A 15,359-nucleotide genomic window follows, 5' to 3' on the forward strand; every position below is an offset into this window, starting at 1 on the left:
CAACAGAGCTGAACCAGAAACCAGTAACAGCACGGTAACTTCCAAACATTTCCGAATCAAACAGCGCATTTCTCAACAGCACGTGGGTCAAAGGAATGCCAGGAAGTGAACCATATTTTGAACCAAATGAGAGTGGAAGCACCATTACCACATTGTGTGGGGTGTAGCAAAAACAGTTCTTCAGTGGGAATCTGTCACACGGAGTGCGTCTGTTAGGAAAAGGGAAAGGTCTACAATTAACCTGAGCTTCCCTGGAGAAACTAGAGAACCAAAGTTACCTTAAGCCTAACGCAGAGAGAAGAAAAGAAACAATAACAAGTAAAGAGCCGAAACCAAAGTCAGGGAAACCGAAAACAGAAAAACGTGAAAGCAAATCAATAATACCAAAAGCGGGCTGTTTGAAAGGATCAATAAAGTTGATTTAAAAAAAAAAAAACAGAAAGAAAGGAGAGAAGATACCAACTGCAGAATGAGAAGCGAAAGAAAGGCCGTCACTGCGGATCCCCGGGGCGTGAAAAAGTTAAAAAGAAATCCGAGCCACTCTAGGCCCCACGTTCGGTAACCTAGATGAAATGGACCAGTTTCTTTTATTATTATTATTATTATTATTATTATTATTTTACATATGTGTCCTTATCCCCCCATTAACCTCTACCCCCCACTCATGCCCCACCCCCCTGTTATCTGTTGGACCAGTTTCTTGAAAGACAAAAACTACCAAACTTATACAAGGAAAAGAGGAAACCAGAGTAGCCCCGTGTCTATATTTTTATTTATCTTTATTGTTGGAAGTGTCCCAGACGTCCCCTTTGGGCCCCGAGACCCTCTCCTCCTCCGAGGCCTACAGCCCTATTGTCTGGGCCCATGGCCGACGCATGTATACATACAAGTTCTTTGGTTAACCTCTTACCACCCCACTCCCCCCTCTCCCTGAGAAGATCCATTTCAAAAATCAATTCAATAATGAAGGCCTCTGTGGCTGCCATCCTGGCCCTCCGCTCTGCTTCTCCCTCGAAGCCGCGCGGTTTCCGGGAGGAGCCCCGGCAGGGCCGGCAGTCCTGGGTCCCGTCTTGGCTGTGACTCGAAGGGGGCAGCCACGGCAGCCATGTCCCTGTGCTGTGGTGAAGTCTAGCAAACACTGAAGGGAGACATAACTCCCGTTCCCTACACTCCCGCCCAGAAAACAGGGAACGGTCCCTGAGTCGTTCTTGGAGGTCTGTGAGCAATGCACACCTAGGCGTCTGCCCAATGGATGGGAAAACCTGCCTTTACACAGAAACTCGAATGCAAATAATGACAGTGGCTGTTTTCCTAGTCAGCAAAAAGACTGGAAGCAACCCAGAATCCTTTCACGAAGCACAAGACGCCGGTCTGAAATGGCTACAGACTGCGTGACCCCGTTTGGTGACGCTGGAGAACAGGCAAAGCGGACACACAGCAGAGGCTGCGGGGAGCGGGGCCCGAGGGCTGGCGAGAGGAAGCACGGGGGTATTTTTAGGGCAGCAAACTCTTCCGGGTGACACTGGGGTCCGGGTAGAAGACATGATGGATATCTCGAGTCCCCTGGGCTTTACAGCACAAAGAGTGTACGGACCTTAACGTATGGAATTTTAAAAAAAAATCATTTGGGAGGTCAGAGGCTCCCAGGATGGAGCGCAGGCTGAGACAAAGCCCAAACCGTATCACAGATGTGTGACATCACTCAGGGCGGACGAAGTAGCTTTGGAAATGAGTGCAGACACACAGGCAGATGTCCACTGAGGGACAGGCGACCACCCAGGGAGCAGGCCTCCCACTGCCAGGCCACCGAACACGGGAGCGCGGGAGACACGGTCACGGCCACGGGGGCCTACGGCGACGTGACGACTCCAGGTGACGGGACCCTGGCCGGGAACCCGGGCCAGGAGCTGGGCACTAGGTGAGCCCCAAGCAAACCCGAGTCAACGGGGGCTCCAGTCGGTGAGCATCTCGGGCATCAGTTCATGAACTGTCAGCAGGCTGATGCAGGGGGTAAACGCAGGGGGAGCGGAGGCCGGGCACCGGGGACTCCGTACTGTGTGGCTACTTCTCTGCAAATCTGAAGCGACTCTAAAATAAAGGTTGTGTTATGAAAAGGTGAGAGGCCGGTACTTCTTTCTTGACAAGTCACAAGCTCTCGCCCCCTTCCCCCGCCCCCCCCGCCCCCGCCCCCGTGTTGAACCTGGAACCTCTGTCCAATGCGCATCTGTACGCGAATGACCTTCAGGGTGAAAACCAAGAGAGATACAGCCGACCACCGACTCCTCAGGGTCTGCCCGGTGAAGCCAGAGGGACGGAGCAGAGGCCCCGTGACCTGGGACGCCAGCTACCCGAAGCATGTGGCCGTTAGCATGAGCTGGTGCTCTGAGCAGGGCCCCAGAGAGCCTGCCTCATACCCGCTGTGTCTGGATCTAACGACCGCGTCTACGTGACCTGCAGCCGCTCTTCCTGACCCTCATCTGGCCTCAGCGTCCCCGCCGCACGTCCCTCGCTGCTCTAGTCTCTACGGGTTCGAGAGTCTCCGGCTTCACACTAACGTTTCTTCCTCCGCTCGGAATAAGAACTCAAAGGAGAAAGCCGCTCCCCCTCCATCCTGCCCTAAATGCTTCTCTCCTCACTCTCTGAACGAACCACCCGAACTCTCATCTCTGGGATCGTCTGAAACGAGCCTGCACTTAACATCAAAATGTCACGGAAACATGTGACATCGGTGTCAGTGACGGGAAAAAGAATGTGAAAACCTCCCGAAAGGATGAAGCGAAGAACAAGCGCGAGGGTGTTTTTCAGTTTTGAAATCATCCGCCGCGGTGTGTGCCGCTGTGTGCACTGCGTTGTAGAAGGAGACGCGGTGACAACTTGGAGGGGCAAGGGGGCGAGAGGGGCTGGGACGGGGCGGCGACCGCGGCCTCTCGGGCTATGCTGAGCAGCCGTGGCATTCCTGCTCTCCAACGGGGAGAAAATTCTCGCTGGAGTTTGTTCAAGGCCAAGGGTGGGAGGTCCCCAGAGCTCGGAATTTTACAAAAGCGCCCAACGGTATTCCAGGCCGGAGGGGGAAGTGCGCTGGCCCCTGAGTGTGGCAGAGAAGCCGCCAAAGTGAAATCAGGAGTCATTTCAAAACAACGTTTAGAAATTCTTTTTTGCATCAACAAAATGGTATTTACAAGGGAGAGGGCGCACTGTCCCATGTCACTGCGACGGGCGACGGGCCCAGGTGAGAGGGGGCGGGTGTGTAAAGGTCTCCCACAGCCCAGGCCGGTGGAGGGCTGCTCTCGCCCCTCCCAGGACGTCAGGTGGGTCCTCACGAGGGACCCTGACCTGGGGTCCCCGGGGACCCCACTGTGAGGCTTTTCACCATTCCCCAGAAGCGGAACAGCCAAAATGCTTTAACGTATCCCAGGGCCACAGTTTCTTTCCGACCTGAGATGCAGTTGAGCAACCAAATCCTTCCAAAACTGGGCTTAGTGGACACTCAGTAAAAAGGGACCCCTTCGTGGGGAATCAGACCCCGTGTGGGGGAGGAGGGTCGTGCCCAGGGGCTTTGGAGCAGGCGGAGCAGGAGTCACTGCTGTGCACCAGTCACGGAGCCGCTTGGAGCCCGTCCTGGCCTCGCCCAGCCTCAGCCAGGCTGGCTCGGACGCCCACAGACCTGGCCCTGAGCGCGTACGGTGTCCAGTCCTGCCCACTCTCTCCAGGACGTGCCAAAGCCCCGCAGCCACGGTGAGAGCTCCGTTTGCCGGCGGCCCGGGTGAGCGTGCCTCCTTAGAGATGGTTCTACCTGCACGTGTGACATACGTCAACACCAGCTACGGGGGAAAAGCCTGGAATTATACGAAGTCTAAAGTGAAACCCGCCCCTTGGCGCTCCCCAGAGCTCGCCCTCCTGCCCAGAGGTACCACTGTGCTCAGGGAGGTGGCTCTTCCCCCGCCTCCTTGTCGATGTCTTTTCGGGGCAAATACACGCTTCTCACGCTGGGCCCCGTAAGGGCTGGGACCGTCCGTGCTGCTTTGTAACTTGCTCGCTCACTTCATGACTGTCCTCCCGTCGCAGTGCTGTGGTTCCCCCTTCCTGTTCACTCACGCGCCGTGGACCCTGTGTTGTGGCCATCCATTCCCCTCTTCCTCGACACCAGCTTGCCGCCAGCGGCTTTTCCAAGCCCAGCTGCATCCTGCACAAGGCACCCTGAGCCCACAGGGGGCGAGGTCAGCAAGCTGTCCGCCTCGCCGTGGAGTTGCGCTCACTGTGAGCACGTTGTAAAGTTTGGTTGTGCGGGAAACCGCCTATTGTCTTCACTAGCAGAGAGGTGTGGACCAGGAGCCCGGAATGCTGGTGACCCTTGAGCCCTGGCAAAGGTCAGAGCTATGCACCCACTGTCTAGTTGAGACAATGGTAGCTGAAGCAACATCCCCACCAGACAGTCATGTAAATCCTTATGGATACGATAGTCTGCGTGTTACTGGAAATTGCCTGCCTAAGGGCTACAGGTGGATCCCAAATTGAATACAAGGATGGCAAGGCCTGAGCCCAAGCGGAGTCCTCCTGGGCTCCCGCCTGGCCCCCCAATTTCCAAATTATTATTTCTTGTCTCGTCTCTTTCCTGTGCGCGCGGCCCCTCTTCCAGAGCCCGAACCCTGAACCACGTAGGATGTGGGTCATTCACAGGTTGTTCCTACCAAATTTCCCTCCCAGTTAGCAGCCCCGCGAGCAGAGCGGCAAAGTGCGTTTCCCCATCCCAGATCCCAGACCCAAGGGGCTGCTGTTCCGCTCGGTGCCGCCCCGTCGCAGCTCTCACATTTTAAATTGTGCGTCCCCGAGAGCAAGTGGGTCGGCTCCGATTTCAGTATGGGTGCCATGGGTGCTTTCTAAAAAGTCGACAGTGAAATGCGTGTTTGCCCTGCAAGTCCTGTGAGCGGGCCCTTTAAACACAAAGCCGCCTCGCGGCCCCGGCCCCCTCCCCGAGTGGAGCCCCTCTAATCCTCGGAGCACCCGGGCTTACAGCAGCCCGAGCAGCCGGCTGGGAAAGCCCACATCTGTCTCGGCAGAATTAGCGGGGAGCTGCCTCCCCCGCGCCCCCTGCTCCCCAGCGGAGCAGCAAACAGCAGCCTGTGTTAAAGCAGCATCGTCCCAATGGGGCCGGGCATTAATTACAGGCAACGTGTGTGTAAAGCTAAGTACCTCTGGCCTAAAAACTCAGCCTCAAATCCGCGTGCGTGTGGCCAGGTCACCTCGCAGCGCGCTGGTGACATCTGCTCCTCCTCGTGGGACAGGGTTGATCATGCTCTGTCCGTGCACGTCGGTGGGAGAGGGCGCCTGAGCCCGCCGTTCACGGACGATTTCCGTGATGTTCCTGCGACGTGCCAGGGATGAAGAAACCGAAGTCAGCAGAGAAAGCCAGCCCTTGGAACCTCAGCGGCGTCGGCCCCGCAGTGAAAATTAAGGTGTATAATCGGCAGCCACCTAAACCTGCCGCAAAGCTACCAATTCGCCCCCGTGTTTAAAAACTGTGTTAACCGGGGCACCTCCTTGTGCCAGGCTACGCTGGGCCCTGGGAGTCGGGTTGTAAAGGACACCCCCGAGGACCAGGAGACACGGACAGATGGATGGACGGACAGACAGACGGCACATCGCAGGACGCATGTGCGAGGGAGGGTGGGCCGCCAGCCTGGGGACGGCCAGGCCCAGGAGGGATCTCGTGAGGCTGGCACCTGAGACGAGGCGCAGGCGGATGGAGAAGGAAGGAGGAGGAGGGGGGTGCACCGTGGGGAGGAGAGCGGAGGGCGCCGGCACAGTGGCCAGCCGAGCAGCGGGTGCGCGTGGCCGGGAGGGCGTGAGCTCGGGAAGGGCTCCTGTCCACACCAGCGATGGCCACCTTCCCACGTGCTAACTGTCAGAGGCGGCGAGAGGGGCCGGCAGAGGGTGGAGCTGCCCCGAAGCAATGGAGGCCACAGCCTGTTGGACCTCCGTGGCCTCACCTTCTGCGGGATTTAATTCCCTCTCCGCCCCGCGGCCCATGTCGGGAAAATGAACCCGCTGCCCACTCCGGCCTCTTGGTTGCAGGTGCTGGGCTTCCTACCTCAACCGTCTCACCCCGTTTCCGCCCAACGCCCGTCCATCCCGCAAGCCCGCCTCCCCGCCACTGCCTTCCCCGCCCACGCCCGTTCCCACACCCCCCCAGCAGCACCAACCCGCCCGCTCACCCCCGCCCCACACCCCTCCCACAGCGGCGCAGGTGTAGATAAATATTTGCTGAATTAAAGTAAGTGTGCCCTGATCTAACTGACCCCCGAACAAGAGCATCTCAACCCTTGAATATGCCATCCCCCCATTCTGTTATCTTTGAGCCCCACATGGGGTCACGTTTGGGGAAAATAAGTATCTTCTTGGCTTCGATCTTGTGCTCTGTCCTATTTGTCCTGTTGTCATTGCTCAAACACTATCATTTTAGTCTTGACAGTGTTTGAACCCAGATAACGGAATGGGTACCCAGGGTTTTATTATCTACATTTGTAAACAATTTAAAATGTCCATCATAGCCGAAACCAGCTTGGCTCAGTGGATAGAGCATCAGCCTGCGGACTGAAAGGTCCCGGGTTCGATTCCGGTCAAGGGCATGTACCTTGGTTGCGGGCACATCCCCAGTAGGGGGTGTGCAAGAGGCAGCTGATCGATGTTTCTCTCTCATCGATGTTTCTAACTCTCTATCCCTCTCCCTTCCTCTCTGTAAAAAATCAATAAAATATATTTAAAAAATTGTTTTAAAAAAATGTCCATCATAAAGAGCATTTTTAACCCACCATATTTGAGGTGATTTGGAACCCCCTTTATCAAGTTCCTCTCTTGGTTGGGATTAGTTCCTGGTAAACAGGACAGGTTTCTGACAGAAAGAATAAGATTTAAAGGCAGACAGGCCGACGTTCAAACCTGCCCCGTGTTTCCCGGGCTGTGGGACCTCGGCCCCATTCCCCGCCCTCTCTGAATATCCCTTGTTTTGATCTGTGCAATGGGGATGGTAACCACGGTGCCCGCCTTGTACGATGGGCGTGAAGACGGAATGAGAGAATGCACGGACGGTGCTGGCACGGTGCCAGGGAGCTGGTTCCTGGGACTCCGCAGAGCATCACCTGGGGGAAAAAAACATTTTCTTTCTCCAAACATTTTACTTTTAAAACATTCTTTGGTGATGACCTATTTGCATCTCTGCTTCCACTTTCAGCTCCAAAAAACACCGAGACAGTATGGCCCACCTCTAGCATTCAGCACATGGCCTGAACCGTAGGATGTGCTCACCACAGGTTGCTGGCTGCAAATGGCATCCATGATCTACATAAACACCCACAGAGTGTGTGTGTGTGTGTGTGTGTGTGTGTGTGTGTACATGTGTGTGCACAATGAGCTCTACACAGCCATGTCCCACGCCAGGGAACGCAGGCCACGTGCACCCACCACCCAGAGACAAACTTCACCGGGTGGCGGCTCAGCGCTCCCTGCCCGGCCTGGGTCATTCCTTCCTCCGTCCGACCAAGGGTTAAGCCATGAGACGCTTCCATTCTCCGTCCACTCACAGCCTCGGGAGAAGGACCGAGGGGCCTGACCGTGAAGGGCCTGCCACAGGCGGCGTGTTCTCTCCCTGGAAGGGGTTGGGAGTCGTCAGGAAATGCTAAGCGAGGGCCTACCTCCGTCACGTGCGCCTTTATGAATAACACTCTTTTCACGTCCCAATAGCAGAGAGGACGGAGGCGCGGGACACCTAGCAGGGGAAACCCACCAGGCTTATTTCGCCCAGAGTGGATCACAGATCTAGTATTGACAAGCCAAAAAGTATCTTAAAACTCATTTCTCCGAATCCCCTTATTGAGATGAAAGAAAGAAAGAAAAAGAAAACACGCCTTATTTTCAAGGAGTGTGGTTTACCCAAGCCATTTATCTTTTAGAAGAAAATTTCGATTACATTGAAAATTTACACCCCAGTCCTCCGAGGACCCTCCGCCACCCGCCCCTCCGCGGGCCTTTCCGCTGTGGAAGGCGGGGGTGGGCTCCCTCCCCAGGACACGGCTCCGAGGGCGCCTTCTCCGTGGCTGGATGCGTGGACCGATGTGGGGAGCTGGTAGAGCATCTAGTGTTGGAGCATGGGGAAAAACTGAACTGGTTTTATCCATTTCCTCCTAGTGATTAAACAGTTAAACCCTTTCAAATCAGAGATTATTCCGGAGCCTCTAATACTATTTAAATTACAACTCCCAAATCTTGGATGATGTAACAGACTCAAGGCCAAATGCTGCTTTTTGAAAGATGCTACACATCACATGCACGTTACTTAACAGGACCGAAGGCCACATGGCTCGCCGGCCCGGTAACAAAATGCAGAGGGGTTCTCGGGCTGTGATGCTCCCGCTCCCCTCAGTCCTCAACAGGCTGATAGGGGACCCCCAAAGAAGCCACAGAGCGCCTCTCAGCTGCGTGAGTCGCGGCTCCTCGTCACCGGGCCGTTCCCTCAGGGACCACAGGCACCCGCTGGAGCGGCAGCAGGTCCTGGTTTCCCCGGCCCAGAGCCGGCGGCCAGCCTCGATCCCTGAAACAAATCCCGCAGGGCAAGGAGGCTTCAGATGAAAACACTGCGGACGGACTCAGTTCGGCCGTGCCGAGTGGCCATTAGGCAGCTGTCTTAACCACCCAGCTACCAAAAGCCTCTCCTTCTGGAGCACCAGGTAACTGTGGCCACGGGAAACGGTGTCGGGGAGAATCCCCAGCCACCTGTTCTCTCCACGTCAGTGCATCTGCTGCAAGCCAGCGTGAGAGAAGCCGGGGGCAGCAGCTCCCTGCTTCTACGCAATCGTGTCATCAGCCCCTTTCAAGCCCAGATCCACGCTCGGTGCCCTCGCAGACCGAGGCTTCAGAGACCCTCACCGCAGCCCGCACATTTATCCCCACGTCACAGACGGGCACACGGGCTCAGGGACGCACAGACCTCCCTGGACGCTCACAGCCTGAAAGTGCAGCTGCAGTGAGGACCCGGGGCTGCCAGAGCATCGCCCGGGCGGCCTGCATCCCAGGCCCGGCGTGGGGACGGGCTGGCGCGACGCTGGGGGCGCCTCAGGATGCAGCCCCCCGGGAGGGAGCCTTCCCAACCCCCCGAGGCTGGACCAGGTACTGGCCGCCTTTTTGAGGAGACCCCTCTCTGGCACATTAATCCAGAGGCTGGCGCTCCCGTTCGGTGGGTTTGGACAACTGAGCCTCAGACGCTGTGACTTGCCCAGGTCCCAGGGGAAAGCGGAGCCATTCCTAAATGAACTCCGCATCCACGGCCCGAGCCCGCTGCTCGGCCCCCGTCCCACATCCTCCCACCATCCCCTCGCGGGGGCTCTGAGCTGGGGACCAGGAGGGGCTCCTCAGCGCGGGGTGGGAAGAGCCGCTCTGTTGGAAGGACCCCGCCTTGCAAGGCGCTGCACAGACACGCACCGTGTGCGGCTGGTCCCTGCGTCAGGAAGGAAGGGAAAGTCGGGTCGCTCTGCGTTTACGGCTGTGAGTGACATTCTCTAACAGTCTTTCAGCGGAACGAGCATCTCCCAGCAGACCCTTGATCGGCCCAACATGCCAGGAGCCCAAAGCAGCTTTGCCCACGGGACACTGAATTGTGTACCGATGTGGCATCATTTCTGGATCCAGCTTTCATTGTCACTCGTTGCCAACACAATACAGGGGGAAGGCGTTTGTGCCCCGTGTCATCGGTTGGACTGTGACAGCCCTGAACATGAGAGCTGGTGGTGCTGGACTTCCAATAAAAAAAAAATTAAAACTTCAGAGAAGAAAGAGACGCAGGAAGTTTTGAGGCAGAGAGAAAAGGCCTCACGCGTGACGGGCATTTGTTCCAGACATGTTCATTACATGCCAAAGCCTGGGGACGGCACATATGGAATTTAAAAGGACACCATCTGCCGTGGGACGTTCCAAATGATAAACTTAACCCTTCAGCTCCGCAGCCCCTGCGGCTCCCGCGTTCTCCTCTGCGGGGTGGGGAGAAGGGGGAGGGGCCCGCACATTCACTAAACAGTTTGGGCAGGATCGAGGGGGAGGGGGGCACTCAGTAAGACATTGGACAAGCCCGGCATTACAACCTGTGCATTTTCTCCAGGAAAAACAACAACAACCTTCTGTTCTACTCACTCTTAAAACAAACCCTACACACACCGTGGCCATCACCAGGTAAGAGTCCAAAATAAGCCGACAGCAGCCATACCCTGCTCTGCAATGTTCACATCAGCTAAGTCCCCGGCACTTTGAACGCAAACGCAGAGGTTTTCAGGAATCATTCAAACCTGTGAAATGAAAAGTAGAGTAATTCCTCAAGTAAGGAAGGGTTTCTTTTTAAAAAAAATAAAATAAAATAAGGGAAGTCTTGAAGGCAGAAGGAAACAAGAGTATGTAGCCCGGATCAAACACATCTCCTGCTTAAACGCTGCCAGGCCCCCGTGACACGCATTACAAAGAAGGAAGGGGACAGAGCCTTGAAAATCCCCATGGCTCCTGACTCGCAGGGCTGACACGTTTTTGTCTTTAAAGCACATTTAACAAATGCAACACGGCTCCTTCGGGGCTGATGTGAGTTCACAAAATAGTTTTATTAGATGTGAGAAAGCATACAGCAGTCCAGGCAGGAAACACCCACAATGCACAGGCCCCACGGCCCTGCCGCGGGAGGTCACGGCCAGCCGCGTGCTTCCCCGTCCCCCGCCTCATCCGCACGGCAAGTCCGCGGCTCACCCGCCAGGAAACCCTGTCGCCGCGGCACAGGCATCCTCTCGCCGCGCCCCGCAGGGATCGGTGTCTCGCGAGGGTGACCGGGAGCTGTTGTGCAGTCCCGCTGGTGACAGAGGAACGTGACCCAGAGCACGGCGGGAGGGCTCGCGTTTGTCCAAAGAGACACCGGTGGCTTCGGGGTGCTTGACACGCCCAGAGAGCAGGGACTCCTGTTTTTTGCCGAAAGAAGTGTCTTACCGGAGAAGGATCATGAGGCACTAGTTGTTAGGATACCATTAACATTTAGACTAGTTAAAAAGCGATTCTAAATGCAGATGAAAGCACTGCAGAAGCAGCCGTGGTCTGTCCTGGTGAGAGGAGGGGCGGGATGCACCCTCTGTCCACGGGTGGGGGTCGGGGGGGCGGCTGCCGGACGCGGGAGCGGGGAGACCCGCCGTCCGCACTGCACACGGAGCCGGGACAGCCCCTGTGTGGCTCAGAAAAGCTCTCTGCCACGTGGGCTGAGAGAAGACACGGAGAGGGCCGGTTATTTTACAGACGTACAAAGCGGCATGTGCTTTTTATTACCACCGAGATGATACAATGCGAGCTGGCTTCTTCTTACACCGGCTTTTGAAAAGGTATTTACAGAACAGCAGGTCTTGGTCGCTTAAAAGGTCCTGAATACAGGAGCAGCTATGCTTTCTGAAGTTCCTCACCGTGTTCAGGGGGACGGACGTTCACAGCACCCGTCAGCTCTCACCTGGTCTTTGCTTGTGCCCGGGGGTTTTACGGAATCGGCACAGGCTCCGTCCTGTCAGTCTTGGCTGTGCTGCGGGAAGCGACACACGGGCACCGAGTGTCTCAGAGAGGCCGTGTGCGTGTGCCCTTAGGGGCTTATAAAGTGCTAGTTAAGAGGACAAACATGTGATCAGAAGGTCTCAGATAACTCGTTCGTGTATCCTGTTACATATGATAATATAGATTTATTATAATAAGTTAAAAATATCCCTATGGTACAATAAATAAATAAAACCGATATCCACAAAGCATCTCTCGGTTCTGAAAAAAAAACCAAACACAACCACAATCGCAGTCGCGCTGTAAGGCTCAGTTACTTTGGAGGAATCACCGAGGAAGGCAGGCACCTACCTTCACGCGAGGAGAGCTGTGCTCCGGCCACCGTTAGCACCTGTGACACACAGCCACCTCCGCCCTCCTCACGTCCTCCCAGAACGGTTTAAGTTTTACGTGAAGCTGCTCACCGTTGGTTCTCTGCCCTATTTTTGAGTCCTAAGATAAAGGACCGGTTTCTAAAAACACGTCTGGAGCCAACGACACGTCTCGTGTGAGCCCTCGCCCCAACATGTGTGGCTCTTCGATTCGCCAGGAAGAACACGGGAAAACACACCGGGATGTATGTTTGCACAGAGTTAGTTGTGTTGGAGGAAAAGCAGCAGAGGAAGGCTCGCCTGACACCCCGAGTCTCACCGCCCCTTTGCTACGCACAGCAAGCCCCAGAGACCACCCCCCCGCCCCCACCTCGCTTTGGGGGTGAGCATGGCTGGCAGGCGTCCCCTCGGAGTTCAGGTTGGGTGCTGTCCGTTCTGTGTGATGGGCTGGATCTTTCCTAGAGAGACATCCGTGTCATAGTCCAAGATGACAGACAGGGCCGGGGACAGCCTCTCGGGGGGCCTGGCTGTTCCCCCTGCCTCCTCCTTCTGCGGGTCCCCGGAGGAGCCCACGGCGTGCGGGATCAGGTACACCAGGTTGCCGTCCTTGGAGATGGAGCCTCGTGGCTCGTGATGGCTGGAGAGGACCGCGCCCCCGTTGTTGTTGATGCTCACCGTCTCGATGGCGTTGTTCGTCGCCGGGCAGAGTCTGTAGCACCCCAAGAGGGTGGAAAACGCCTTCCGGAAATCAGCATTAAAGGCGTAAATGATGGGGTTCAAGGAGGAATTGGCCCACCCAAACCACACGAACACGTCGAAGGTGAGGGCGTCGATGCAGAAGGGCTGGGTCTCCCCGGTCCCGCAGAAGGGCGCCATGCAGTTGAGGACGAAGAAGGGCAGCCAGCAGCACACAAACACCCCCATGATCACCGACAGCGTCTTCAGGACCTTCGTCTCCCGCTTGAAGGACATCTTGAAGGAGCTCTCCGGCTGGCACTCCACGGGCTTCCCGTTCCCCGTCGCGGTCTGGCAATTCTTGGCGTGGACCGCCGCCCGCTCCAAGGCCGCGATGCGCCGGATTTGCTTCTGGGCGATCCTGTAGATCCGGGTGTAGGTGACGATCATGATGGCCACGGGGATGTAGAAGCTTATCAGGGAGGAGGAGATGGCATAGGTCCTGCTCAGGCTGGAGTCGCAGTTGTCCGTGGCCTCGCCCGGGGCCGTGGCGTTGCCCTCGGAGGGCCCGGCGGGCTTCGCCTTGTGCCAGCTGAGCTGCACGGGGATGAAGGAGATGAGCACAGACAAGGTCCAGGCCACGCTGATGAGGATGAAGGCCGCCTTGGGCGTCATCTTCCTCTCGTAGCGGAAGGGGCTGGAGATGGCCCAGTACCGGTCCACGCTGATCACGCAGAGGTTGAGGATGGACGCCGTGGAGCACATGATGTCGAAGGCCACCCAGACGTTACAGAAGGATCCGAAGGGCCAGAAGCCGGCGATCTCGGCCACGGCCTTCCAGGGCATGACCAGGACGGCCACCAAGAGGTCCGACACGGCCAGGGAGATGACGAAGAAGTTGGTCACCTTGGACCGCAGGTGCCGGAACCTGATGACGGCGGCACAGACCAGCGTGTTCCCCAGGAGCGTGGACAGGATGAGCAGCGACAGGAAGCAGGCGGTGAGCACGCGGAAGGAGAAGTCCCTCTGCACCACCAGCCCGGCCCTGTCCATGGTGGAGGCGGTGGAGGTGTTCAGAGTCCTCATCTTCCCGGGAGAGCAGGGGGGGTGGGACCTGATGTCCCTCAAGTTCCTAAGCAGGGGTCAGGGGTCAGGGGTCAGGGGTCAGGCAGCCCCTTGCTGCCCTGGGTGCAGGACCTCACTGGCGTTCTCTGCAGGAGCCTTCCCCGGTCCCCCGAGTCACCCCCTTGGAAGGAGCCGCTTGCTCTCTAGGGCTGTCTGCTGACCCCCTCGCTCCAGGTCACTGTCATTGCCACCAGCTGGCCCTTCAGGTCCCATGGGAAGCAGCGGCTTTTTAGCAAGCTCTATGCTTTCCATCCAGAGCCCGGAGGCCTCTCCCGAGCTAGTCAATTACAGTCACATTTCGGGCCAAGGCGCAGCTGAAAATACACGCCAGGCTCCTCCGAACCCCCGGGCTCCGCGCAGCTCCCCAAACGCCCTGAAAAGCAAAGATGCCAAGACTTGAGCAGATCGCACCTTTACCGGCAAGCCCAGCCCCTGCGCCAGCACCTACCTCGCCTTGGGGTGTCTCTCTGCGCCCGTGGCTGGGAGAGCGCAGCTCCAGGACGCCCCGGAGCCGAGCCGGATCCTGCCCGGTGCGCACCGGGTCATCGGCGGGTTTACAGCCCGCGCTGCTCCTCGGCCTCCAAGGCTAGAGACGGTCCGGGCGGAGGAGATCGGGGAAGGGCTCTGGGGCGCGCGGAGGCGCCTTGGGAAAGGGCATCTCCCCTTTGCTTACTTTCCGCCCCCTCCCCCCAGCCAAACGCCGGTGCCCCCTGGGCGACCCCTGGCCCCTCAGGGCAGGGCCCTGCGCCGCCCGCCCGGACGCTGGCCACCACCTCCCAAGAGCCCGTGGGACCGCGAGGCAGAGAGCCAGCCGAGCCGGCACCCGCGGGGCGCTGGTTCCCCGGCACAGCCCACCGCCTCCCGCCGGCCCCTCCCCTGCCCCGGGGGCGGGCCTCGCTTGACAGGCTGAGCGGCGGGCAGCAGCCCCACGTGGTTCCCAGGATGCGGGTGAGAGGAGTGAGGGGCGCTCAGGTGAGCCCGGGACCCCCCTGGGTGACCCCCACCCCAACCCCAGCGCCCCCGGACCCTCGGACAACACGTGACAGGAGCTCAAGACCCATCCGGACGCTGGAACCCAAAGTAAATCCGCGTGGCTGGGAAGCAAAGCTCGCCGACATCGGAGCCCCTTTGGGGTGAGCCGGAGCGCTTCCCCGGGACCCTGCCCGCTTTTCCACACACACCGCCCAGCCCGCCCGCCCCGCGCGACCTGCGCTGCCCCCGGAGGCCCCGCCCGGGGGGAGTCCCCGAGGGCGCGGGCGGCTGTACTCACCGCGGTCAGGGCTCAGGGCTCCGCGCCCGGCTCGCCCACCCGCCCGCGCTCCGCTCCGTGGCGCCCCCAGTGCGCGCGCTCCACCTCCGCCCGGGTCGCCGCGCTTTGGGGCTGCGGTCAATGCCAACAACCCGGACTGCAGCCGGTGCCCTGCGCCCTCCAGAGCCGAGAGCGCCCCAATCCAGCGCCACGCGCTCAGCAGGCCCGGGGCGCCCTCTGCCGGCGGCTGCGGTTTGCCGAACCCCCACTTCGCCCTGCCAGGACAGACCGCATCCACGTGGGACCCGCTCCGCCCCGGTGATGCCAGGACCTGCGCAGGGGGCTCCTCTGCTTAAAACACCCTGAAACACAGACGAGGGTGAAAGGTC

General features: G+C 58.2%; 1 protein-coding gene across 1 annotated transcript; it reads right to left on the reverse strand.

Moving 5' to 3' along the window:
- Positions 1–10,638: 10,638 nt before the first annotated feature.
- DRD1 (dopamine receptor D1) lies at positions 10,639–14,410 on the reverse strand. Its single transcript, XM_079770354.1, has 2 exons — positions 14,170–14,410; positions 10,639–14,094 (listed from the first exon to the last, which is right to left on the reverse strand). Exon 2 carries the CDS (start codon positions 13,680–13,682, stop codon positions 12,336–12,338), a length of 1,347 nt encoding a protein of 448 aa, XP_079626480.1. The 5' UTR covers positions 13,683–14,094; positions 14,170–14,410; the 3' UTR covers positions 10,639–12,335.
- Between the last annotated feature and the right edge of the window lie 949 nt (positions 14,411–15,359).

Source organism: Cnephaeus nilssonii (assembly GCF_951640355.1).
Source record: "Cnephaeus nilssonii genome assembly, chromosome: 5".
Classification (NCBI taxonomy): domain Eukaryota; kingdom Metazoa; phylum Chordata; class Mammalia; order Chiroptera; family Vespertilionidae; genus Cnephaeus; species Cnephaeus nilssonii.